General features: G+C 46.7%; 3 protein-coding genes across 4 annotated transcripts in view; all 3 read right to left on the bottom strand.

Moving 5' to 3' along the window:
- The window catches only part of LOC139802384 (thymosin beta-15A homolog), a 70,756-nt gene that overhangs the window by 4,472 nt on the left and 39,951 nt on the right, over positions 1 to 26,333 (bottom strand). The window lies entirely within an intron of this gene.
- Positions 591 to 13,232, bottom strand: PRPS1 (phosphoribosyl pyrophosphate synthetase 1). Of its 2 annotated transcripts, XM_071757507.1 has the most exons (8): positions 13,117 to 13,232; positions 12,321 to 12,524; positions 9,540 to 9,723; positions 9,135 to 9,233; positions 7,291 to 7,415; positions 5,471 to 5,644; positions 4,446 to 4,605; positions 591 to 2,577 (listed from the first exon to the last, which is right to left on the bottom strand). In XM_071757507.1, the coding sequence occupies exons 1-8, from the start codon at positions 13,122 to 13,124 to the stop codon at positions 2,485 to 2,487; spliced, it is 1,047 nt and encodes a 348-aa protein (XP_071613608.1). In that variant the 5' UTR covers positions 13,125 to 13,232; the 3' UTR covers positions 591 to 2,484. The 2 variants fall into 2 exon arrangements, with proteins under 2 accessions (XP_071613608.1, XP_071613609.1); XM_071757508.1 differs by lacking the exons at positions 12,321 to 12,524; positions 13,117 to 13,232 and adding an exon at positions 11,899 to 12,178.
- The window catches only part of FRMPD3 (FERM and PDZ domain containing 3), a 49,629-nt gene continuing 40,334 nt past the window's right edge, over positions 17,039 to 26,333 (bottom strand). Inside the window, exons 14-15 of the mRNA XM_071757500.1 lie at positions 23,938 to 24,759; positions 17,039 to 23,170 (exon numbers count right to left, since the gene is read on the bottom strand). Coding sequence (XP_071613601.1) covers positions 20,298 to 23,170; positions 23,938 to 24,759 — 3,695 coding nt within the window. The 3' untranslated portion in view covers positions 17,039 to 20,297. The remainder of the gene's footprint in view (positions 23,171 to 23,937; positions 24,760 to 26,333) is intronic.

The following is a 26,333-nucleotide window of genomic DNA, read 5'->3' as shown; positions in this document are numbered from 1 at the left end:
GCAAGGCAAGCTGCTGTTTTCTCTCTATGACAGAACCACCAACTCTAGGAGGTGAGAAAGCAACCTCTCTAGACCTGTCAAATCATCCTTCTGACTTCATTTATATTATGCCAATCTACAATACATTATGAGAAAGGATGATGGGTTAGTTAAAACAAGTGTTTCTCAGGACATAATCCTACTGCTTCTAATCATCAGCTTAATGCAAGACACTTACAAATTCTTCATTCCTACTTGCTAAACAATTCAGGTTTTCCCCATACATTTACATTCTGTGAACAGATCTGCTCAGACAGATAACTGAACAGTACAAGAGGAACTTCATTACTTCCTCTAACAGTTAAGTCTAGGAAATCAGATACAGACAAAAGCCACTACCCACTGTGAGAAGTGGCTTGATCCCAAGCTTCTTTTTCCATACAATGTAAGCCCAGGCAAGCTGAACCAGTCAGCCCTGCTGCAAGAGAGTTAAAGCAGATGATGTTCCAAAGTCCCTTCCAAATAACATTATGCCATGATCTACCCTGCAAGTGACCCAACTCAGAAGATGCAAATCACATTTGTTTTTAGAAGCATTTATAGGCAGAGGCTATGGTTTTTAAATAAAAGTTTAATTCCTTCATCAAGTCTTAAGTTTAAACACAAATGCTGCTGAAAATCCTCACACTGCTACTCCAGTGTCCTGGCTCTTGGCTTTAAGGGCATTGGCAGTATGGGAGCAGGGGCTCCCATACAGGAGGCAGGAATCAGGAATCAGACTCTTGGCAGAGCTCAGTGCAGGATAAGCAGGATAAGCAAAACAAAGAAGCACACTTTCCAGACAAACATCAATTCTTATACAAAAAGAAAAAACTCTACACTGTAGAAGTGTTGCCACAGGACAGGAGTTCTAGGAATGGAGAGAAGTCTTCAGTAAAAGGCACCACTAAAGACAAACTGCCACATATTTTAACCAAGTCTTTCAGTTACTTCAGCATATACCCACTCCATGCCCCAGCCTCTCAGTCATGCTGGTTACTCTAGCAAGTGATTTCAGATTACTTTTCCCTTTTTCCCTTCCTCCAGCTAAAAAAAAAAACCAAAAAAACACCAAAACCCAAACAATTATAAGAGGAGTGCTTATAAGAAACAGAGCATAAAACAGCTTGGCCTATAACCCCATAATAGTACAGGAGAGACTTAACAGTTTGCTTTATGATTGTCTGGTACAGTTAAATATTCAAGTTTCAGATTATATTTATTACATCTGGGAGTCTCAGCCAGCTCTAGTTTTGGTCTTTTTCTTTCAGGCACTTCACTGCCTGTCAGGTTGCTTTTAGATCTACTCTTTTCCCAGTACTATGTATCATCAGCCTCTTCAACCCATTGCTGTTAGCACTCATTAGTGGCATCAGACCCACTCCAAGAGCTTCTTCAGGTTTTACAATCCTGCAACCTCCTATGCTCCTTAGGTTAAGATCTTTTACAAACACAAATCTGTTGTATATTGGGTCACCCCAGTGTCTGAGCAGGCACTTGCTAGATGTATCAACCAAGCTACCATGGGATAAAGAGGCTCAGTTTACTAGTGTAATGGTAAAAAAAGGATCAAGGATTTACACAGCAAGTCAAGGGGCAGCTACAGAACATGACAGCAATCCTCTAATTGCTAGCAAGGTTAACAGTGAGATGTGAAATTGAGGAATTTCTCTTAGCCTACAGTAGAAACTAAAGCACACAACTACCATGAGTCCTCTACATAAGAGGAAAAATAATGCTTGTCCAGGATGCACCTTCACCACTAAGTTAACAAAGCAAGGCAGTACTGCACAGACTATGCTCTCACCTTCCCTTTGCTGTGTAGCATGCTAAAGGGAACTTGATTTCATCAATTAAGATGAATTCAAGTTTTCAAACTACTCTGACCTCCTTTTTAAGGAAGCTGTAGCAGAACCACTTCCCAGATGTTCCCCAGGGCTTCACCTAGGGTCAAGCTTGGCCAAGATACAAGCCTTCCCCATCGCTCTTCCAAGGCTTCTGTCAGGTACAGAGTGGTAAGACAGCAGGCAGTCTCTCAGGCTCTTGCTGCAGATCCAGATTAACATGTCCTAGGGAGCTCTATTTCCCAAACAATTTAGTGTGCACACCAGATCATAAAACCTTGCCCACAGACCAACCCTCCCCCCCCCCCCCCCCTCGCAAAATACTTGCAGTGATTTGCCATGTGTCAGTCCTGCTCTCCACAGATTTGCAGAATTGAGTCAATGCTACTACTGAGCCCCAATGCACAGGGTTACTGGTGGAGCTGGAGTGTTACAGAGATAAGCTTCCCCCCCCCAGCCACCTAGAGTTGGGATCAGAGACAGTAAGCCTGCCTTAAGCAGGAGCAGCTGTGGAGAACTGCACTGGAACAAACGAGCAGAGTCTTCTACTGAACTTTACAACAAGCTGAAAAACTTTTGGTTTAAAAAAAAAAGCCATACAAGCAGCAGCTGGCATCTGTTCTTATAATGGGACATGGCTGAATAGGTAAGAAACAGATTCCCCATTATGAGTCCTCCTGATGGCCTCTGCAAGGATCATTGAGATGTCAATCACCTGGAAGGGAAAAAGATCAGCATCACTGAGAAGACAGAAAACCTGGAAGAAGGTCTGGTAAGTCAGGCAGGACCTATGAAGGTAACATCACCACCCAAATCTAACATGAATCTACAGTGCTGCAGCTCAGCTCCCAGTCACTGAGCTGACTCCACCTGGTGGCACAATCCAGTTTACAAGGAGGGAAAATCAAGTCTTAGTTAAACTACCTCTGAACCCCAGCAGATAAAACTGTGTATCCTTAGGCTGCTGGCAATGATGGAAAAGCCTCAGGACTCAAGGAAAGTGATCTGATCTCAATTTACAGTAGCCCAACTTCTCTGTAACCTACACAAAGTGAGTAAGATGGGGTAAACTGAATTTAGGGAGTCTCAGCAAAAAGAGGTGGCAGTAGACTGTCATTCTGACAAGAATAACATACTTCTACAAGAAGTTATTCTTGCAGTGCTGTATGCAGAATATCTTCAGAATTATATGTAATTAAATCCCAATTATACGTAGGAGTCGTTTATCTGCATCTGATGTGTTATAAATTTGGGTGTTAGTTTGCCTCCTAAGGAAGGAAAGAAAAAACTTTAGAGCAGCAAAGCAGACAGCACATGAGACTTCAGACAAATCCTTTAGTCTGCAGTTTTTGGCTCCACCTATTTACCAATTATCAGTTTACATTTTGCCTACATTAATTGTAGTGCAGAACTTGGGAATATATCAAAGCACCAGATATTTTTTAGATGCAGGAGTATCATCAGAAGTTGTATTTTAAAAATGTACCCCAATTAGCAGTTCACAATCAGCTTAACCAAGGAAAGTTTCCTTGCAAAAGCAGCTTAAAGCTCACTGCAGCTTCAAACACTTGAGCTTCTTTTCACCAGAACCCCAGTACTGGGGAACCTGCTACACTTACAACAGTAGTAGCTGAGTCTTACTAGTGCCATTTACTCTCTGGAACTTCTCCCAATGCCTGTGTCCTATGTATCTTGCTGGAAATCTAATATTTAAAGTGTCCTTGACTATGTGTATGCTATAGCAGCATGTGAAGCTTCTGATGACCTATTAAACCTGAATTCTCAGATAAAGCTACAACTTCCAGCTGTCCTGTAACACAGGAAATCCTCAAGTTCTGCCTAGCTCAAGCTGTACAGCCAATTTCCTTTTCTTCCAGAAGTCAGCCTCAGGTTGGAAAACAAAATGTCCCAGTACATCTCCTAAATGGAAAACCCAAGACAGAGTGAGCATCAAATTTTAGCTTCCATATGGCTGTCAAAGTGTTGATGTTTATCTTTTGCCAGCATCTGAATGTTATACTGTGAGCTGTGTCAACTGCTCTTAGCCAAATCAGCAAGACTCCTCTCCCACTCAAGCTAAACTCTGCTGCTGCCATGACCAGACATGAAGCATTCACCTTCCCCAGGCCTACTCTGCATCACAAAAAGTGCATTTTACTGAGGGGCTGGACATTAGATGACAGGTACAAAATGATGTTGGCATTACCAACTTCAGAAGGTTCTCTCTACTTCTGCTTCAGTATTACACATCATCAGCTTATCACTCCTCCAAAGTTTACATCTACAACTGGTTCTGATGCCATGGTCCCATTTGATCAGTCATCTGATTTAGGTACAAGCTCTGAATATATTTACTTAAATGAACTGTTTAAAATGAGCTAGATTAGAAACAGCATTTTATCAGTGCAACACATGTGTTATCCCACAATAACAGCAATAAGAAATAGTCAATACTGCCACTGATTACAGTACCAATGAAACTCCTGTAAGCACCAGACAGTATTATGGGGTGTTCCCACTAGCAGGAGGGCAAACAAGTGTTACCAGCTCTCAGGAGTGACAGAAGAGAAAGTGGATGCTCACCTGGATTTTAGGGCATTGCTTCATCTTGTCCTCCTGGGGTATTGTGTTTGTGACTACAACTGCCTCAAAACAGGCATTGTTGATTCGACAAATTGCTGGCCCAGAAAAGATACCATGAGTTAAGATGGCATAAACTTTAGTGGCTCCAGCTGACACGAGCCTACAAGGGGGTATAAAAGAAGGATGAGAAATTCTTAGCAAGTACTAAACTGACATTAGTGCAGGGGGCACTTGGTACATGTGAAAGGATACAGTGCCACATGCTTAGGGGACAGGCTACCTTTAATTCCCTCCTCCAGCCCACTACTGATTTGGGGGAAACAAAAGGTTTAACAAGTACCACAAAATCTCCCACAGGCAAAGTTTACACTATTGACCTTAGCCCTGTGACATTTGCACTACATCACACAAATCACCTTCATGATTTCTGTCAACACAAGGTAGCAGAGATTTAATACTGACCATTGCATATGCTGGCACTTCTGGTATAGAAGGCTTGAAAGACATCTAAGCTTGAAAAGTTTAATTCCAGTAGAAATTTAGATGTATTACTTTAAGCTGATGGACCAGGCAGCAGTTAGTTCTACCAAACATAGTCACTGATGGTCTAGTGGAAGAAATACTTTCAACACAAGAATTTTTCAAATAAAAAAAAGACACTATGGTCTTCTAGCTATACCCACTGTGAGTGAGGTGGTGGAGTTACCATCCCTGGAGGTATTTAAAAACAGTGTAGGTGAGGATCTTCAGGACATGCTCTAGTGGGTGATACAGATATTGATATATTTTATTTGGGGAGAGATGCTGACAGTTGGATGAGTAATCTTAGGTCTTTTCCAACTGTGGTGATTCTGTGTAACTTTAAGAAGGCTTTTTATTTATTTTGTATGGCATGATACATATATTATCAAGGAACTATGCTGCTCTGTGGAACCTGACACACAAATAATCCGGGTAACTCATTACACAGCATTCACTGACAGTAAGTTTCTGATTTAGGGAAGAATCAGTCAGCCCCTACTCACTTGTCTGCAGCGTGGCAGATGGTACCACATGTATCTGCCATATCATCTACCAGAATGGCCACTCTGTCTTTCACATCACCCACCAGCACCATGCGATCCACTTCGTTGGCTTTCTTGCGCTCCTTGTGAATGAGGGCAAAGTCGACGTTCAGCCGGTCTGCAATGGAGGTCACTCTGAAGGAAGAACAGTTCCCAAACAACATTTAAACTCCACACAACAGCTTCAACTGAATCTTTTAAAGTAGAAACTGCCACTGTAATCAGAGAAGCTGTGACCAGTGTCTGTTACTGATCCCAGGCAATTTATAGAAGACACTGCCACCTTAGTTTCCCTCCAATTAAACTGCAATCTCTGATCTAATCTCCTCTACAGCAACTACACTAAGATAAAACAGTCTTTTATCCTGACTGCTGTAAATTAATTTGCATTTAAAGCTCAAAACAAACCTTAACCTGCAAGTCTGCCAAGCCTGGCAAGCCTGAAGTGATCAGAGTGCTTTTGAAGTCCTCACTGTTATACCACTACACTGGGAAGCCTTAAGTTGTGCTATGACAGGGATCTGCTTGCAGTCACATTAGCACTCAGTTGTCATGCACACAAGTGCTGGCATATGAACAGTGGCAGGAGTATACACCCAAGAAATGCCAAGTCCACCATCTCACATTTACTTTGATCCAAGTGACCACAGAACAAATCTTAAAAGCATGAAGAAGGTACATGCCCCTAAGAAATTCTACACTTGAGTGGAATCCTAGCTTCAACAGATCAGACTCATCACCCTGGGAGTCCTACACAAGACAGACTAAACTGTTTACTAAAGTATTTAGTTTTGCAGTATCTCCATAAAATATTGCACCAGCTAAGGTCAACAGTTTAAGGTGCTTTTGAAGAGTTTTTTTTCAGGAGTCAAATCATAGCTGACTGACTTGGCATTTCATACACTGCATTATGCAACAGGCTACGGAAGCAGCTGAATAGGCAGAAGGTTTTGTCCAACACATGGACAAGCTATAGAGGAAGATGTACAGCAACCTATAGCTGTACTACCCCTTGGCTGCCTGTAGCACAGAGCTTTAAACACTCTGAAGCATGTGAATCATGTCAGCACACACCAACAGTTTTGACGTGACAGTCCTGGACTAAAGAATGTATCTGCATCCCTTTGCTGTTCACATGCAGCCCCTAAAAAGAAGCACCAAGGAACACCCTACTTTCTCACAAGCACCTGAGAACCTTGTGAACTGCCCAGAAACTGACATACTTCTCTGCATAAGAAAGAAAATTGTCAGACTATCACAGTAGAAATGTGCTATAGCATATGTTGTTCCTTTTTGGAGAGGAACTATCTTCCTTGCTCTCAGAGTAAACTAGCACCAGGTTTAAGTCCCAGGTAAATACAAAAATTAAGAATAATAAAGCAAAAAAATGCCTCTACAGACTAAGCTTACTACTGCAAAAGAAACAGGGTGGATTAAAACATCACAACCAGCAGTGGTAACCTTATTTTTTGTCATAGGAGCAACATGATTCCCTCAAACTGAATAATCACCCTCTACAAAAAATTGATTTATTCCAAATGATGTAGTAATTGTGCAATTCCTATCTAGGCAGCTGTGATTATAGAAGCTATTTCATTTTCCAAGATTAGTCCAAGAAACCTTCTAAACATTCCCAAGGAAGAATATGTGATCACTCTTCACTAGCTGCCACATATAGAAGCAAGTCTGGCAGAGGGAACTTGTGCCTTTATTAAAGTCACAATTACTCTGAGGAACTCAAGTAGATATAGAAACACCAAGTTAGATGTCTGACAACTTACCTCTTGGCTCCACCAGCATCTGGTGAAACAATGGTGCAGTTTTTCCACTCTGCAATATTCTCTTTGATCCATTTCAGGACAGCAGGCTCAGCATATAAATTATCAACAGGGATATCAAAAAAACCCTGCAAGAAAGACAACAGGAACAGATGTAGCTGAAGGTCACATTCCAAAAAAAGTTGTAAAAATCATTCTGTATGATCAGGCATGCAGCCATCACCTCTCCACAGCTTTCAGCTTTCCTTTCTATTTCCCTTACTGCAGGGACAGAAGCCTTTGGGATACACAGAACAGTAATCTAAGAAGTCTTCAGAGCCAGAAATAGTTTAGCAGCAAAAACACTTTACATGTGACACCTTAACAACATGGAACTAGTCCTATCCTAAGGGGGTGCAGAAAATCAGCATCAAACACACAGAGCAGCTATCTGCCTGCTTACAAAGTCAGTCTTTAAAGCTCATTACCTACATTGTTTGCATCTACATGAAACCTATGAAGAAGACTTGAACAACAATTGTTTTTAAACTAATGCAGCTGGTTCCACAGCTTTACACTGACCCAGTAGACTCCTGCAGGTAAACCTCAAAGGTCACTAAAAAATCAGAAGTTAATCCTGGACAGGGAGTAACAGGCAGAAGTGCAGGGACAGTTACTCTAGAGAAATGCTTCAAGCTATAGGGCCAACAGATCCTTCCTACACCATTCCTTCTGCACTAAGCAACCCAGTAACTATGAGAACCTGTCTGAAACCAGCCAGTTGCTGGAAGCTTACATACAAACTCCAAATTATTCAATCAAATCCCACCACTGCTACTGGTGAAAGGTGAACTCTACAATACCCATCACAACTCCCAAACCTCTTAGAGAAGAGGCACAGTCCTCCTGTTCTTTTATCTCATGATATTTCTGAAAGTTCTCGGCTGTGCCTTTGTAGCTTTTTTCCACCTGAGACAAATATTTCTGGGCAAATTATACTTGAAGAAATTATACTGGAATATGAATATCTGAATTTTCAACTGCTAAAATGACAGCCAGTCACCTACTTCACCAGGCAGTAGATATCTTATCCTGCTGGGTTCAAGTGTTTGCAGCAAAACAACAGATACCCTCCTGTCTGCAACACCCCTCTGAGTTGCACCAAGTTTGTTTCATGGTGTCAGATCACTTGCTCAAGGTGAAGAGACAACAATGGTTAATTTAACAGCTTCCTGCCCTTCCTCACCCTGGTGTACAGTCTTGCCACTGCTCTCACGCAGCTCTGGTCAAGATTTTAATGGCTCTGTGTTCAGCAAAACCCAAGAAAACTTTTCAAGTCACCAGCAGCCAGCTTAGGTGGAAGGGTGGCACTGAATGGAGAAAAGTAAGATTGCCCATCTTGTCAGCAGCAAGCTATCAGATCACTGTCCTGGCCAACTGAACCTGAGGAGCTGTGCCAGTTCAGCTGGAGGCAGAGCTGCCCTCAGGGCAGCAGTACTACTTGCCAAGGTGTCAAATAGAACACTGATCTATTCTTCCTGACAATTCAGTAAATATCAGCAAGCTCTACCCAATATGTAAGAACACTAATGTAAGCCATTCTCCATCTCAAATTCCTCAAAGGGACAGTTAAGAATACACAGTGTCACTGTGTATGAAGTTGCCTGGATCATTTACTAGCCAAAAATTCATCTACACAGGACTCATTACTCCTCATCCTCTTCTGACTAATTCTACAAGTCCCTCCCAGTCACATGTTTCCAAGTTCTGACCAATACTGTGGCTCCAGCAGATCACTGGAAAGTCTGCAAGGCAGTGAAGATGCTCAGATGTGAGCAGGTAAGTACTTGCCCCATTTCAGCTCCTACCTGAATCTGAGATGCATGCAGGTCCATGGTGATTATATGATCTGCACCTGCCACAGACAGCATGTTTGCAACCAGCTTGGCAGAGATTGGAGCTCGACTCTAGTACAGGAAAAAACAGCATATGGGACAAGTTCAGCTCCTACACCAACTGGGCAATGATTCACAAGAAGTTACTAAAAAGAGTACTCATTAACATTCCATCTTTTCATCATTACAGGTTGGTGCTTTCAAAAAGAACTAGATATTTATGAAAAGATGAATTTGCAGCCCAGTGCTTAGAGGCTTAAAGAAATTAAAATAAGCTTTATCTCCTCCTCAACATATTCATCTTAATCTAATCCCTATCCAGCAGTCAGGACTTTCAAGGTGCACATACATCTCCTCAGTAGAAACCACATCCCTTACCTTGTCCTTTTTGTCTTGCCGAGCGTAAGGGAAGCAGGGAATGACAGCTGTGACTCTGCTGGCTGAGGCAATCTTACAGGCATTTATCATGATTAAGAGCTCCATCAGATTGTCATTGATCTCACCACAGCCACTCTGAACAATGTAGACATCCTCCCCACGTACACTCTCTCCTATTTCCACACTGGGAACAAATGAAGAAAGAAGAGTTGTATCCAAAAACAGATTAAAACACAGCTACTGCACATGGCTGCAGAGCTACCAAGGGACTGTATTCCCAAGGCTCTGTGGGCAGCAGTGTCATATAAACAAGGGTGTTGAGCTGGAACACTTGGCTTATTTGCTCAGTAACTCTTTTACATTGCTCACCAATGAAATTTAATGGTTTAAGGGGTTTAATGGTTAAAAGCACTCAGCCTGTACTCTTTGATCTCAACACAAGCTGAGCATGTAAACACCTCAGCACAGGACTTGCTCCCCTTGAATTTAGAACTAAAACCACCTCATCTAAAATCAGAAGTGTACAAAGAAAGTAAGGATGATGAGGATGAGTCTGCAGTCAGCACAGAAAGCCGAGCAAGACTTCTACCAGAAGCTATGCTGCAGCTGATTATTAGATTTAGAGTCATAATAGCTACTCCCTGCCTTGAATGGAGAAGCCATCTAACCACTTTCAAAAGTCTTTTGGGGTTAATTTCCTCCTGGATGTAATACACACTAATCCCTCCTGATGAAGGGACTGAATACAAACCAAAGGTCCTGTTTGCCAGCAGCAAACTGCCAGCTTCTTGTGCATGTAAAGACACCTGCACAAGAAGCAAAGTTGGAAAGAAAGACAAAAATCTGGAAGTAACCAGAAATCCATCCAGTGAAGACAAAGCTCTTCCTTGATTTATTTCTTCTTGCACTGGAGATGTTCAACTATGCTGCAGACTGCTGCCACTTAAAATGCTAGGAACAAAAACCAATCACCCAGCCCACTCCTAATGGCTTAATTTACAGAGCAACTTAGGACAGATTTCTAATTTTAATATTTCATTCTCTGATCTTCCTCCCCTCTTCTTCAACATGTTTTTGATGCTATATATAGCCTTACTGCACCATATCCATCAGCAAACTCCTATCATTGCACACTGACTTCAGAGTATACATCAATCTCTCATGAAGAACTTCAGCCAGCATGAAAATTTTCTGCATATAAAAATGCCTGAATTAATAGTAGTTAGCATATAAATGCTAATAGTGTAACATTAAGCTGATTCAAAGATATTTATTGCATAAAAGTAGCAATAAATTATTCTGTTAAAACAAGCTTACTTTTTCTGGGAAGCATCTGCTACCAGTTTATTAGTGTAAATAAGACATCTGTTAGGTTTTAAAGTCACATTACCTAAAGTCATGATGCTGCTGGCTAACCAAATGGATGGATAAGAGCAATTAATAAGAGCAATGACAACAGTGCAATGCCTGTAAATCAGGCAGACTCTTTTTAGAATTCCCCTCTGCTACCCTTTGTACTACCTCTGAAGTTTTCAGTTACAAACAATGCTCATGCAGTAGAAATGCAATATTCTACGTCACGTGTACATCAGCAATCTACTGGAAAAAAAATACTGTCTCCAGAAGAAAGGATTGGGCTGGAGCAATCATCTGAGGTTCTTTGTATCATACTGTGTGGTATATACATGCCCAGTATACTTCTCTAAAACAAAGTTCTAAAAGTTCTGAATAATTTTTAGCTTCTCCTTTCTTTTAGCTTCATCAAGTAGGCTGACACCAAGGCTTCTGAAGCACAGTGACACAAAATAAGACGAATCTTAGGTTACAGACCTTGGGGGACACAAGGTCTGCTACTGCATCATGGGCTGCATGGTGATGGCAGTCTCTGTTCTTTCCTGAATCATTTTACCAATACTGCTGATGCTCTTCAGAGTAGTTCAAAGGCACCAGCTACAATCTAAGCACAGAACTGTCAAGCTTCAACTCATCACCGCCTAGATCACGCACAGAAGAAGATAACCAACGTGGATATAACCCCGAGTGGTACATTCCCATTAGCTCCTCGCTTTTGGGGTGGTGGAAGCAAGGCCTGCCTGGTGGCCTGGTAACACAAACCCTTCCCTCCACGCCGAGAAGGAATGCCCGCCCGACAGATACAGTGAAAACAGGAGCAGGGCCCCTCGGAAGTCCAGCAGCCGGGTCAAAGCCCAACGGAACACGGGAACCGTTCAGCGGAGACCGCTAGAGACGTGGCCGGGGCCCCCGGGCCGCCCAGCACACGGATCGTGGGCGCTGGGAGCTCTCCAGGCCTCTCCTCATGTCATGCTTCACGGGCTGAGCTGTTTCCACTCCTACTCACCCAGCACTCAAGTTAACCCCGTCCCGGCGTTATGATCACCATCCCGCCCCATGCGCGGCTCTACCGAAGGCGCTGCGGGGACACTGCACAGCAGCCCCGCGTCTGAAGGACGCCCACGGACAGCCGGCCCCAGCGCTGCCCTGAGGCTGCACATCGGCTGTCCGCAAGAGCCCGGCGGAAACCGCCGGAGCTCTTCGTCCAGCCGGGCCCAGGCAGGAGTGCTTCGCTCTCAGCTGAGGTCCCCGAGCACGGCACGCGTCGAGCCGCCGCTGCTCCAGCCGATCCCTGCGCTAGGCCGCGGGCCGAAAGGCCACCCCGCACTACAGATCCCAGCAGCCCCCGCGCGGCGGCCGCACGGACCATCGCTATGCAGCGCCCTGCGGCCCGCTGGGAGCCGTAGTGCGGCCCCGCCCCCGCCTCACCATGTCTCCTGGTTGCTGAACTTCTTCGTGACCACCTTGCCGAGCTCCAGGCCGAGGCGGTCGGCGATCTTCTGGGACAGGTCCTGGTGCGAGCTCCCGCTGAAGATCTTGATGTTGGGCATGGTAGCGGCTGCAGTGTTCTCCTTTTCCTCCCAGCTCTGCCTCGCACCGCAGCCGTCCGCGGCGCGGTGACCTGCCCGCCTCCTGTGCGGGGACGCGGCGCTGTGAACCTGAGCCACGCTACCCCGCGGCTAGTCCGCCATCTTACCCCTTCCCGCCACCCGCACGGGTCCTTTATAGCCTCATCCTTCCCATGGGCACGGTTCGGAACCGATCCCATTGGCTGCGTGGCGGAACGGGGCGGGGCGGGGCCCGCCCAGCCCTGCAGTGGCGCAGAGGGGGTGTGCGCGGCTCAGAGGTCTCCGCGCTGCCCCGCCCAGCGCTGGGACCGCGGCTCCCGGGGGCGGGGAGGAGAGGCGCGCGGGCGGCCAGAGGGTGGGGCGCAGGGAGGAGGCCTGCGATTGGCTGTCTCCCGCCTCGCGCGGCCTGCGATTGGTCATCGCGATCGCGGCCGGAGCTGCCCCCACGGCCCGGCCGAGGTGGTCCTGGGCGGTGCTGGTGATTGGCAGCGGCTCCGGTCCCGCAGCCATGATGGCTTCGTGCCGCCGCGGGAGGCCCGGGGAGAGGCAAGAGCGAGCGAGAGACAGCGGCTCCCCTCCCGCCGGGCGCTCCGCCTCCGCTCCCTGCCGCCCCTCGACCGCGGCGAGTAACCCCGCGGCGGCGGAGCCGAGGTTACCTCAGCATGCCGGTGTGCCCGCACCCGCTGCGTCCGTCCCCCGCCGCCGCCGCCTGCTGCCTCAGCCTGCCCTGCGCCGAGCGGGCGTCACATCGCCGGGCTGCAGTACCGCGGCGTAACGCATCACCCCAGCGGCATGCAGCACGGCCGGCACTGCACCCGGCCCCTGCGCACCGCGATGGGCTGATCGCCTTGCCCCGCGCAGGGCCCGAGGCCACCGTCACGGGCACCATCACGGGCACCATCACGGGCACCATCACGCCGCTGGACGCTGCCTCTGGCATCACCACGAAGGTTGCGGGGTGCGGCAGCCACGCGCTGTGTTGTATCTGCTTCCCAGCAGAACCCCGAGTAGTGGGGCGGCTGCCCGCAGAGCACGGGCCAGGCATCCACCCCGTCACTTTTCTCTGTGGTTTTCACAGCGAACACGTTCTCATTAAAATAAATCCTGGCTTTTCCCACGCAGTCAGAGGCAGCTCAGGCCCGGTCCGGGGCAGCAGAGCTCCTGTTCCCTCTGCTGCTGCATCAGCCCTGCCCAGGCCCGTCCCGCTGAGCCCTGCGGCTGTGTCCGCTGCTGCCATTGCTTTGAGTCCTTGAGAATCCCATCAGAAGACATGGTCCAGGATTCAGAGGCTGGCCACATGTTCTTTTTTTCATCTTGTAACTATCCTGGCCCAAAATGCTGCTGTTACTGTCCCCGAAGGCCAGTAAATTTATGAGTACAAAATTGTGCTTTGAGGACGTTTTCTGTTTTTTTTTAGGGTGTCATCAATCATGGAATTAATCTGGATTAAATAGTTATTAATTCCTGTAGTTACAGTAATTTTGACTTCTTTTGGGTGTAACTGTGGCATCTTGTGGAATGCTGTGATGTAGCAAATCCAAGGAATGGGAAAGGAAGAATAAAAGCCCTTTGCTTCTAATTTGTTGCTACACATGACTCATTTTAATAACATGGAAGGAAACCTCACTGTCAGATGGCTACCTGGTGGTTCCAGTGATGGGATTTGTGGATAGCTCCCACATCCCTAGCAGTAATTTTCTTGAATAAAATCTGCATCACTGTAACTACTCTCTGCTAATGATTCCTGTATTTGTCTGAAGGGCACCTGAAAAATGTGGCTATTCCGTTGGCAGTCTCTCTTCACCTTTCACAGTTCACAATTTTTTTTTCAAATGATAGTTTGGCATAATTGCAGTCTTAATGTCTGTTCTATATGTACTTTTCAGTGATAAAGCTGTGTAGTCTAAAAATAACTTCAAGGCCTCTCCCTCTGCAAAACACAGACTACAGAAGGTTTGTTGCTGCCATTGCATCTTGAAGAATTTGCAAGATGGATAACTTCTTTCCAGTTCCCAAAACAATTGTTTCTGGTTTTGAACCATTTCCTTCATTCTTGTTTTGAATTCATTCCCTCCCCCTCTCCCCCTTCTTAAATGCAGAATGAGTATCTCTGTGCCCCAACATCCCTGTCTCACAGTTTATTTGTGAATCATGCATTGGGAACTGGAGGCTGAAGGCAAGGATTTTGTTTGGATGTTTTTACACAGGAAACCAGACACTGTGCTTTAACTGAGGATAAAGACATTAGACATTAAAATTCATGTTTGACTGTCAGCTCCATTGGGCATGGTAAAACCAGAGATTCAACTCACCTTGCTGTTGTATCAGGTACTGCTTTTTTGATTCCTGTGTAAAGTTGCCAGGACCTTGGAGTGGATGCAAATCCCAGCAGATTGTGGCTGCTATGCTGTGGGGATTAGTGTTCAAAGTGCATTAAATCATGGTGCCTAGTTGCTGTCTTCAGCTGACAATGGCCAGCAAAGTCCACAGAGACACAAGCAATTTTATCCAAACCTATCTTGGGACTGCTACTTCAGATGTGCCAATTTTACAGCTTCTGCTTGCAACACTTTTATACTCAAAAGCCAGGTCTTCTCTTTTTCTTCTGTGTATTAGAGGGACCAGCAATGGCCCAACTTTTGTTCCTTTTCTCTCTATTATCACTGTTAGAGCCCTGGTGAGAACTCCTTGAAAGTGGATGTAAAGATTAAAGGAGGGAGCAAAATATGGGAGGTCAATGACATGAATGCATGAGCAATGCTCACTGGAGCCACCAGTGCCCAGGAGGAAATCTGTGCCAGCTGTGATGCTGCAGCACAGAACCCAGGGCAAAGGCAGCCTGAGAAGGGCAGTAACTGGTGGCACTGCTGGGAGAGGTCAGACAAACACAACCTGCTACACTCAGTCAGGTTACTCTGGTGTCAGGCAACCTAGAAAAATGGTTTTATCTTCATGCACACATACTTGCAAAGCAATATTGCTCTTTTCTGAGAACTGTATAGTTTGCTTTAACTTGATAGGGGCAGTGGCTTCAATCTGAAGAGATTCTGATGCTAAATGAGAACAAGGCAATCTGCAGGTTGATAAACTAGATGGACAGTGAAATTGGGGACTAGATTTGGAAAAAATATATTTAATTTAAATTCTCTGTGTTATGTATGCTATGATATGCATTTTTTTTAAGAATCTGTGATTCAAGAACATTAACTAGAACATGTTACCTGGATCATTTCCTTTAAGAGTATTTACAAGTGTCCAACAATGAGGCTGCAGTTACAGCACTTAAAACATGAGAACAACAGTAATAAAGACAGGGCTCCATCACCCTTCTCGGGCATATACCAGTATAGCTCCTCCCTTTACATAGGGACATAGCTGATCCAGGAGCACCGACCACCACTGCTGTACAAATAATTACAATGTGCTGTGAAGAAATAATCCCTTTCTGAAGGGTTCTCATTGCCCACTAGATGGTACTAAGCATCGACTCTGAAATCACTGGTTAACACTTCTGGCTGTCAATAATGTTTTTAGACTCTGGGGATCATTAAAAAACCTCTTGATTTTTTTTTTTTTTTGGTCCATATGCAGCTTTATAATAGGTGGGTTCTGTCCCATCTGATGTTGTTAGTTCAAAATGATGCGATGCAGATGAAAATAATGAGCCTGGAGGCACTGAGAACATGAGTCTCAATGGCTGCTACCTTTGCTTAAGACAACACATTCAACCCCTACAGAAAATTACCCAATTCATAAACTTTTTTTGATCATTACCACACGTGGCTTTTATAGTTATTTGGCACATAGAGGGCACACATCAACACCTTCCTGATAAACTGAGAGCAGTTCATTGTGCCAGGCAAAATGTGTCCCCAGAGAGGAAAGGAAAATAGAAATGTCATTGGTAGCTAAGAAACTGTTTGCCTTGTTCAGATTTCTGGCGTTTTGCTTCTGCTGAGCTTTCAGCTTTAGACAGCCCAGAGCAGTCCCACAGGACAGCAGAGCCATCAGGCCACCCAAGGCAGGTGCTCACTGTCCCTTCTTCCCAGGCAGCAGAGCAAATGCCAGGTAAAGGCTGTGACTTGTCTGCAAACATGCACTGGAGCTGGTCAGGCTGTTATCTGAAAGGCATCAGGCAGGAATTTGATAACAGAGGGGGATTAAGGCATGTCCCAGCTCTCCTTTAGTTTAGGGCCTGAAGGGTGTCCTGTGGGCACTGGGAGAACCACACTTTTCCCAGCATGGCCAGAGTGCCCAGTCCCTTCAGCAAGGGGATGGGTGCTTAATTCCCTTCCCAGAGGGGAATTAAGCCAAAACACCCATTAACAATACAAAAACAAGTCAAACAGTTAATTTCAAACCTGCATTTTTGCTGCTTCATGGCTTTCTTTATAGCCTGATACTTAACTGCTGTGCAGTCCACCAGCATTGTGGAGTCCTTACACTGTGCCCTTCCAGCATGAGATACGTGCATTTCTATAGCAACAAAAGCAGGGGGTTGTTCTTATGAACAGTGTGTTGTACAGCTAAGAATAGTGATATTTGCATAAAGCTCTTTAAAAATGACACAAATGCTGGTTTTGATATTAAGATTAATATATTTAATCTTTCTTGTTTGTAAAACAAGCCATAAATTTGTGTATATATATAATTTATATATTTTTATTTGTATATACTATATACAGACAATAAAAAAATTTCCTCTGGATTAGACTGGGAGATTTATGGGGGAATTATATAGGCATAATGGGGAGCCTGAAGAAACTCAGAGTTTCATAATAGATAATTCATGGGGAAAAGAACAACAGAGCTCCCTGTTGGCTTTCAGCATTACAACAGGCTTTGCCCACCATGGACCTAAACCCAAATTGGCTCTTTCACTGTACATTTGCTACATGGTTCTTGAAAGCAGGAGGCTGTACCCACAGCAGCATCCTCTCTGCCTTGCTGACAGCAATGGCCAAAGTCCTGGACAGTCATGGGCCAGGGGGAGGTTATTGCACTTGGTTGAGGATGTGCATGTTAAAAGCACATTGTGCATTTCCATAACTCCTATGGAAGAACAAGAGATTTTTAATGTGCGTGTTTATAAAAAATAATAGAGATGGGAAGGAATTGATTGTACCGAGATCCCTGATCATCCCCAAGTGCTGGGGCAAGCTGTCTGGGTTTCATAACCAATCTCTCTGTAACCTTGCATTTTGATCCTTGCTCTGTTTTGGAGGGTGGGTGACTGCAGTGAAGCACCACCTAAGGTGGGCTGATGGATTGGGTCTAGAAGTTAGGCTGGGGGGCAGGGAAACCTCAGGGTGTGAAGGGAAGCAATAGGGAATCATTTCACCATTCGTCCTGAAGTGAAAGAAAAATCAAAAAACCTCAACTCCAAATAAATAACCATCGTAGAGTACTAAGTAATGCTTCTTATGGCAGTCAGCCTGGTGGAGACAGGAAAAGGACCCCAACATCCTGACAGCTCTGTTGGACCATGGCCTGGCTTATGGGCAAGTTGTGGCTCACAAACAAAGCTAATATGAGGTTCCCCTCTAATGGGCATGGTGAAAGGAAATAGGAGAGGGTATGGGCTGAGCCCTGGGAGGCTTGGACTGGAGAATGGTGTGAAAGAGGTTTCCTCTCAGCTGCTAGCACAGCTTCTGGCTTGCAATGGTCAAAGATCAATCTGTGTTCCTTACAGGCTCTCTATCTAGCATGGATATAGACACCCAGCAGAGGAAGAGGAATCAAAGAATCACAGAATCATTTTGGTTGGAAAAAGTCTTTAACATCATCAAGTCCAACTGTTAACCTAGCACTTCCAAGTCCAGCACTAAACCAGTTACTTATGTGCCATGCCTGTATGTCTTTTAAATACCTCCAGGTATGGTGACTCAACCACTTCCTTGGGCAACCTGTTCTGATGCTTGATAACCCTTTCAGTGAAGAAATTTTTCTAATATCCAGTCTAAACCTCCTCTGGCACAACTTGAGGCCATTTCCTCAAATCCTATCACTTGTTACTTCAGAGACCAACCCCTCACCTCACTACAACCTCTTTTCAGGTAGCTGTAGAGTGCAATAAGGTCTCCCCTCAGCCTCATTTTCTCCAGGCCAAACAACCCCAGTTCCCTTAATTGCTCTTCCCAACACTTGTTTTCCACACCCTTCACCAGCTTTGCTGCCCTTCTCTAGACTTGCTCCAGCAATTCAATGTCCTTCTTGTAGTAATGGACTCAAAACTGAACACAGAATTTGAGGTGTGGCCTTGCCAGTGCTGAATACATGGGGACAGTCATTCCCTACTCCTGCTGGCCACACTGATATAAGTGTGATATAAGTTTCTGATATAAGCCAGCATGCTTTGGGCTTTCTTGGCCACCTGGGCACAATGCTGGCTCATGTTCTACTGACTGTTCACCAATACCCCCAGGTCCTTTTCCACCATGCAGCTTTCCAGTCACTCTTCCCCAGGGCTGTTGCATTGCCTGGGGTTGTTGTGACCCAGGTGTGGGACCTGGCTCTGGCTTTGTTGACCCTCACACAATTTGCCTCAGCCCGTTGATCCAACCTGTCCAGATCCCTCTGCAGAGCCTTCCTACCCTCAAGCAGATCAACACTCCTGCCCAAATTGCTGTTGTCTGCAAACTGACTGAAAGTGCACTTGTTTTGCCTTGTCCAGATCATTGATAAAGGTATTAAACAGAGTTGGCCCAAGCACTGAGCCCTTGGGAACACCACTTGTGACCAGCTGCCAACTGGATTTAACTCCACTCTTTGGGCTTGGCCATCCTTGGCCATCCAGACAGTTTTTTACCCCGTGGAGTGTGCATCAGTCCAAGTCATGAGCTGAGCAACCAGTTTCTTCAAGAGGATACTGTGGGAAACCATCAAAGGCTTTACTAAATTCTAGGTAGACAACATCCACAGTCTTTCCCTCATTCACTAAGTGGGTTGTCATAGAAGGACATCAGTTTAGCAGATCAGTTCTGTCTTTCACAAACCTATGCTGGCTGGGCCTGATCACCTGGCTGTCCTGCATGTGCTGTGTGATCTTACTCAAAATGATTTGCTCTATAACTTCACATGGCACTGAGGTCAGACCTACAGGCCTGTTGTTCCCTGCATTCTCCCTACTCACACACATTAAACCTCACCTTTTGCACAGGCAGTACCTGTGTTCAGGACAAGGGCATTGGTGCCTAAGTTCTGACAGTGGAGCCTGCTAGTTCTGCCCCAGGATTATGGCATCCAGCCCCTGCTAAAACTACTTCCCCAGCCCTAGCATAGCAGCAGGGATTTACACCCAGGAGAGCCTTTCTTCTGCTATTGTGTTGCCTTTGGGGGCCAGGAAGACCCTGTTGCTGGGTCCCCAGAAGCTGTTTATGTGGCAAGACACTGTCCAAGGGAAACCAGGAAATCTCAGCTCAATTCCTTCAGTTCCTGATAACTCACTGGCCTTCCTGCCAACTGACTGGCCTACCATACACCATGGTAAAGGTCTTGGCACAAGTGAGGCCCAGGGCCACATGAAACCAAACGAGTGTGGAGACAGACTGACTGTGCCCCCTGGGTACCATCACCAACAAGTCAGCATGGAACAGCAAACAGCAGCTACTTAAGACCCCTGAGGAGCCAGCTGCACAGCTTCTGACGGGGCATGAATTTACCCTTCAAAAACACCACCCACACAACCATCCACTATGCAGATAATAGAGCATCTTGGTTACTGAAAACCCCGGAAGATGTGAGCCTGTAGGCACACATCCTAACCAGACCTTATGTGATCTGAGAACTGCTAGCACGTGGCCCAGTACAAACTGGCTTGTTGGTTTTCATAGCTGGCTTACTTATTAATCAGTGTCTTTAGGGAGCGTGTGAGTGTGCTCATGACATTGGCAACTGTGGCTGACTGGTGGGCAAGCTGCTCCACTGTCTGCTGGTGGCTCAGCATTCTGGTTGTTGACTCCTCCGCAGCCTTCAGAAGGAAAGTGTAGTTTCTCACCACTTCCTCCACCTTTGTCAGCAGCTCTTGGCGCTGGGAATCTGAGCGTATGACGTACACCAGCCTCACAAAGGTCTCGATGAGGTTGCTTAGCACCTGGAAGCTGCTTGTGATGGCTGCGAGCATGTGTGTAGGACTCTTGTCAGCAGCTGCCATGCGACGGCAGGATGCTCGAAACTCCTTGAACTTGAGAGTGAGTTCTTGCTTGTATTCAGCCAGCTGGGAGATGTAAAGTTTGCAGTCCTGGATGTCAGGGCTCACCACACACTGCCTCAGGATAGTCAGGAGTTCATTGGTGTCCAGCTGGACTTGCAGAAACCCATTGGGAAAGCTGTAGGCATGGCCTCGAAGGGTGTTGATCTTTGCCAAGCTCCCTTCCAAACTGGAGGTCCTTAAATCTATTTCCTGCATCTGACCATCATTGGGATTGCTGCAAGCTGTTGCATCTAGGACCTGAAGAGTCCTGCTCATGACTGGGACCATCTGATTGTCCAGCTTCATTCCTGGAACTATCTGCATGGGAATGGAATAGGACAGCTCATCCTTCTCACTCCCATCATCTGCAACATCACATTTCCTGTAGTAGAAGCAGTACCGGATGGAGCAGCACTTCTCATCCTCCATGTCTTCATCCTGCAGATCAGCAGGACTTTCATATACCTCCTCCTGGACAGAGAACACTGCTGAACCCTTCTGGTTCTTTTTCTCCTGCGCTATCTGGACATAGGAGGGGTCAGCCACTCCAGAAGCTTCCTGAATGTTACTCTTAAGAACAGGACAAAGGATGCTGGGCTCAGGCTCCTTCTGGGGGTCATTCTCCTTGCTTGTATATATATTCTGGTAGATGTCAGAGGACAGGGATGTCCTATCAGTCTTATCTATTTCACTGACACTGTAGCGCCGCAGGAGCTTTCTGTAGTGTGGGGCACCCATGCACTCACCCTGGGAAGTGCACGTTGCCAAACAGGACACGCTGTTCTCTGGATCTGACCGGTAGTCTCTGAACTCTAAACTTGTGGATCGTAGCCTCTTGCCTTTGGAAGGGTTGCTCACGCTTGTCAGCCTAATGGCTTCTGCCTGCTTCTGATCATCTGTAACTTTATCTCTCTCTTGCCTTTCCAGATCTGACATCACCAACTGGTTAGGGGGTGGCCTTACCCCTCTGCAGATCCGCTTGCAGTCACAGCTGCGCCTCTGCTCCCTGGACATCCCAGGGACTTTCTGCACAGGACTGCTCCTTAGTTGGCAGCTGCATCGCCCAGGGGCAGGAGGGTGCAGATACTCCTGTGGTGGGAGATCGCCTTTGCTCTTTGGCTTGAGAAGCTCTTCGAGGAATTCTAGCTCATACTGCTTCACTTTCTGCAGCTGGGCCTGCCTCTCATCCGTCTCCTTCTTCAGCCGGGTCGGAAATGTTGCAGAGAACAGGTTCCTTAACCTGAAGGGAGCTTTTGGAGCTTTGGCTTTAGCTGGGACATCAGCATCTTGCTGGGCCATCTCCAGGACATTTTCTACTTTTTTGGAAGGCACAGTGCTGATCTCCAGGCTCTCGGACCTGGGCACCAGCTGGATTGGCCCTTTGGGTTCCTCACTGCTGCTCCGGAAGATGCTAACAGGTGATGGAGACTGCAGATTGCTACTTTCAGCCTTTAAGCTTTTGGCTGAACTTTCGTGTTGTATTTTCTGTCCTTGGTTTGTAGGAGCTTTGTGTTTCTGAAAGACAAGGCTCATGGCTTCCCCACCTGCCTTCTGACCTGGCTCTCCACTTGTGGCTTTTCCTGAACCCTCTTTACTCACTTTTTGCTGGTATCTTTTAGAGGCAAAAGCCTTACTGGGCATAATTTCCTCACCTGCTAAGACAAGGTGGAAAGCTTCAGCCTTACTGCCATGAGCTTCTTTAGGACTTGGAGAAACTTCACAGTGCTTCTGCGGAGAGAGTTGTTGCTGCTGCTGCTGCTGCTGCTGCTGCTGACAGGTGCATATGGTCTCTGCATTTTGTGGACTTCCTTTAAGTTTCAAAGGCTTGCTGCTGGCTGATGAACAGCTGCTGGTTCCATTCATTTGCTTGTTTTCTTTCGAGGCTTCTACAACTTGGGGAGCTGAGCTTTTTGCATTTGCCACTTGCTGCAGAGCATCTGAAATGATGGCTGGAGTTACACGACTTTTTTGATCCAGGAGGAGCTTGGAGCTTGGCTGGACCTCTTTGGGCATCTTCTCTTGTGCCTGCTCCCTGCTTGGGGCTGCTGTGGCATGCAGAGGTACCTCACAGGCAGCTTTTGTGTGACCTGAACCTTTGCACTCAGAGCCTGGCACTGGAACCCCCTTGATCTGCTTATTAAGCTGGGGGGTCAGCACTGGCTGGACAGCCAAGGTGTAGCTCTGCTCACCATGCTGTTGCTCCTGTTTGCTTTTACAATTGCTAAGGTTGGGGCTTTGGTGTGACACAGCTGGCTTCAACGAAGGGCTTGGCTCCTGGTGGCTGACTGGGTAGGGTGAGGTGAGAACAGCCTGGGCAGCACAGCTCTGGATTCGGAAAGGCAAATCCTTTCTAGCCAGGAGGTTTTCTTTGTTGATGTGTTGAGCAAGGAAGTAGGCTGCGTTCTGATGCTGCTTCATAGCAGAGACCATCTCTGAGACATCAGTTAGCTCTGAAGAGTTGGTTTCATGTCCAGAATCCAAGGATGACTCAGGAGTGATGGCAGCCAGGACAATAAGACCTGAGGAGGGACACGAAGAAAACCCCACAACAGCACTGAAACCACACTGCTATGTGGACAAGAGAGGAACTACATGCATCTGGAGGGTCCCAGGAATGCAGGACACAGCATCCCATCAGAGAAACTTTAGTGACTTCCTGCAACCAGAGGTTAATGGTTTTAAGAGCCAGCTTGTCAGCACTGAGCTGGTTTGCTAGGTCAATTCAGCAAGAGCTCTCTGCCCAGGAACAGGTCCAGGGCAGCAGAGCTACAGGGGCTTGTCTGGAACAAGAAGGCAAAGTGGGCAGCAGCTGCTCTGCTCTAGTGAGTAGGGCAGCCAAGAGGAGGAGAGTGACAAAGGACTGGGCTGCCAGCAAGCTGGACCCATCCGAGAGCAGGTTTGCCCTGTGAAGGGCTCACACACTGCAAAGCTGTGTGGGAACAGGTGAAGACTGAAGGCTGAAGGTACCAGCTGTGTGGTGTCACAGCAGGGAGGAACTTGTGCTTGCAGTATTGGTTTGTTACTGCCTCACCACTGTGGACCATGCCAGATATGGGAAAACCAAGAGACTCCTTCAGCTACTGCCAGAAAGAGGAGTCCCACATCAGTTTCTTAGAAATCTGAGGAGCAGGTTGGCTGCTCCTGTTAGAGCCTGTTGCTACCACTTAGTTTTTACTGAAGCTACTCAACAATCACATATAGAAGGGGAGGAGGCTAAAGGAAAGGATGTACCATAGGAAAGAAAGGCTATAGGGAAAAAACAGAAAGATCACACCCATTGAAATACCTGCTGTCTGCTGTGGTGGGGGATGTGGACAATCCTCTGAAGCAGCCAGGGCTTCCAGTGCCTGCAGGGTAGACACCAGGGCATCATCCAGCTCTTGGGCATGATCCTGGACCGTCCATGTTTGCACATTGTCTATCAGTGTGACAGGGATCTCATCATAGAGGATGCCACAGAGGTGCCGGCTCTGCTCCTGGCTCTGGGCAGCTGCCCGGCGCTTGGGGTCATCCTCGTCTGAGCTGTTGTCTCGGAAGCCAGGAGGGGGGGCAGCAATGGCAGGGAGCAGGGATGTTGTTTCATCTTCTTCCTCATCGCTCCCAGGAGGGGGAAGTGACATCAAATCCACCATATTGTCCCGGGTGCTGCTGGGCTTGCCCCCCTTGCAGGATGCCAGCTGGCTCTTAATTTTGGCCTGGCAGGACTCACAGTAGAAGTGCAAAGTGTCACTCCGCAGGTGGGTGTCTATGGTGTGTGCCCTGCCCCTGCTCACCTGCTTGTCCTGGTCAAGGCCATCTGGGTCATATTTGTTGGTGGTCCCATTATAGCCTTGGCCAGAGCTTTTGGAAGTGGGGTCGGATTTGGTCCTGGGACGAGTTTCTTCAAAAAAAATCAGATTTTCATTGATATCTATGCTGCTCTCTCTTTCCTTCCTCTGCTCTCGCATGTGCAGGTAGCAAAAGCTGATGAGTTCTGAGTCTGAAGTCCTGGTGGCCGGAGCCTTGGCTGCTCCAGCACTGGTGGCAGAGCCACCCCCCAACCCGCTCTCGTTCTTTCCCATGTTACCTGCCACGGCAGGACGGTGGAGGTTGTGTGAGTTGATGTAATCTAAACCAAAACCATAATTGGCACATTAGTAGCAGCACCCGAAAGAAGTAAAAACAACATAAGAGAGTGTGTGCTCACCCTGGAGGAGCAGCCATGTGCTCTATGCCCTCCAGACAGCGTCCTGGACTGCAGTAGGACACACGTGTTCTCTGAAGCACAGCCAGGCCACCTGGCTGGGCTTTTGAAAAAACATCTTCTGCAATCCAATGGGCCTATCTGCCAGCAATGAATGCAGAAAGTGATATCCTGCACATGCAAATCATAGAATGGTTTGGGTTTGAGGGCACCTTTAAAAGCCATCTGGTCCAAACACCCTGCAGTAAGCAGGGAGATCTTCAACTAGATCATGTTGCTCAGAGGTCCATCCAATCTAACTTTGAATGTTCCCAGAGGTGGGGTGCCTACAACCTAGAGAGGGGAACTGTTTCAGTGTTTCACCACCCTCATTGTAAATATTTTCTTATACCTAGTTCGAATCTACCTTCTGAGTCGAAATCATTACCCCTTGTCCTTTTGTTACAGGTCCTACTAAAAATTCTGTCCCAATCTTTCTCATAAGCCCTCTTTAAGTGGCTGCAATAAGGTGTGCCTGGAGCCTTCTCTTTTTCAGGCTGAACAACACCAGCTCTCTCAGCCCGTCTTCATAGGAGAGGTGTTCCACCCCCCCGATCATTTTTGTCCATGTCTTTCCTGTGCTGAGGACTACAGAGCTGGACACAGAACTTCAGGTGAGGTCTCACCAGAGCAGAGTAGAGGGGCAGAATCACCTCCCTCGATCTGCTGGTCATGCTTCTCTTTATGCAGCCCAGGATGTGGTTGGCTTTTTGGACTGTGAGTGCCCATCACTGGCTCATGTCCAGGTTTTCATCCACCAGTATCCCCCAGTTCTTCTACACAGGACTGCTTTCAATCCCTTCATACCCCAACCTGTACTGATGCTGGGGGCTGACCTGACCCAGGTGCAGGACCTTCTGCTTGGCTTTGTTGAACCTCATGAGGTTCACATTGGTCCACTTCTCAAGCTTGTGCAGGTCCCTCAGAATGGGATCCCTTCATGTCCACCACACCACTCAACTTGGTGTCATCTTCAAATCTGCCGAGTGTGCACTCAAACCTACTATCTATGTATTGATGAAGATATTAAACAACACTGGTCCCAGTCTGGTCCCCTGAGGGACACCACTTGTCACCCACCTCCATCTGGACAGCACACAGTTGGCCTCTACCCTCTAGATGCAACCATCTAATCAATTCCTCATCCACTGAACAGTCCATCCAGCAAAACCATTTCTCCAATTTAGACAGAAGAATGTTATGGAGGACAGTGGCAAGGGCCTTACAGAAGTAAGACATATGGATGACATCAGTAGAACTGTCCTTGTCCACTGATGCAGCTACTCCTTCCAAAGAAGGCCACCGGGTTGGCTAGGCAGGACTTACCCATGGTGAAACCATGCTGGCTGTCTCAAATCAGCTCCCTGTCCACCATGTGCCTTAGCATACCTTCCAGGAGGATCTGTTCCATGATCTTCCTAGGCAAAGAGGTGAGGCTGACAGGTCAGTAGTTCCCAGGG

The sequence above is a fragment of the Heliangelus exortis genome, chromosome 14, assembly GCF_036169615.1.
Source record: "Heliangelus exortis chromosome 14, bHelExo1.hap1, whole genome shotgun sequence".
NCBI classification, from domain to species: Eukaryota; Metazoa; Chordata; class Aves; order Apodiformes; family Trochilidae; genus Heliangelus; species Heliangelus exortis.
The sequence above is the reverse complement of the archived record's forward strand: the minus strand, read 5'-3'. Positions and strand labels throughout refer to the sequence as shown.

What these genes read in the sequence shown, in the direction of transcription:
- PRPS1 (XM_071757507.1), bottom strand. An exon ending in TGCATGCATCTCAGATTCAG is followed by an intron (nt 7,416 to 9,134) that starts GTAGGAGCTGAA and finishes TCTTTCTTGCAG; the next exon opens with GGTTTTTTTGATATCCCTGT. An exon ending in ATCTGCCACGCTGCAGACAA is followed by an intron (nt 4,606 to 5,470) that starts GTGAGTAGGGGC and finishes ACCCCCTTGTAG; the next exon opens with GCTCGTGTCAGCTGGAGCCA.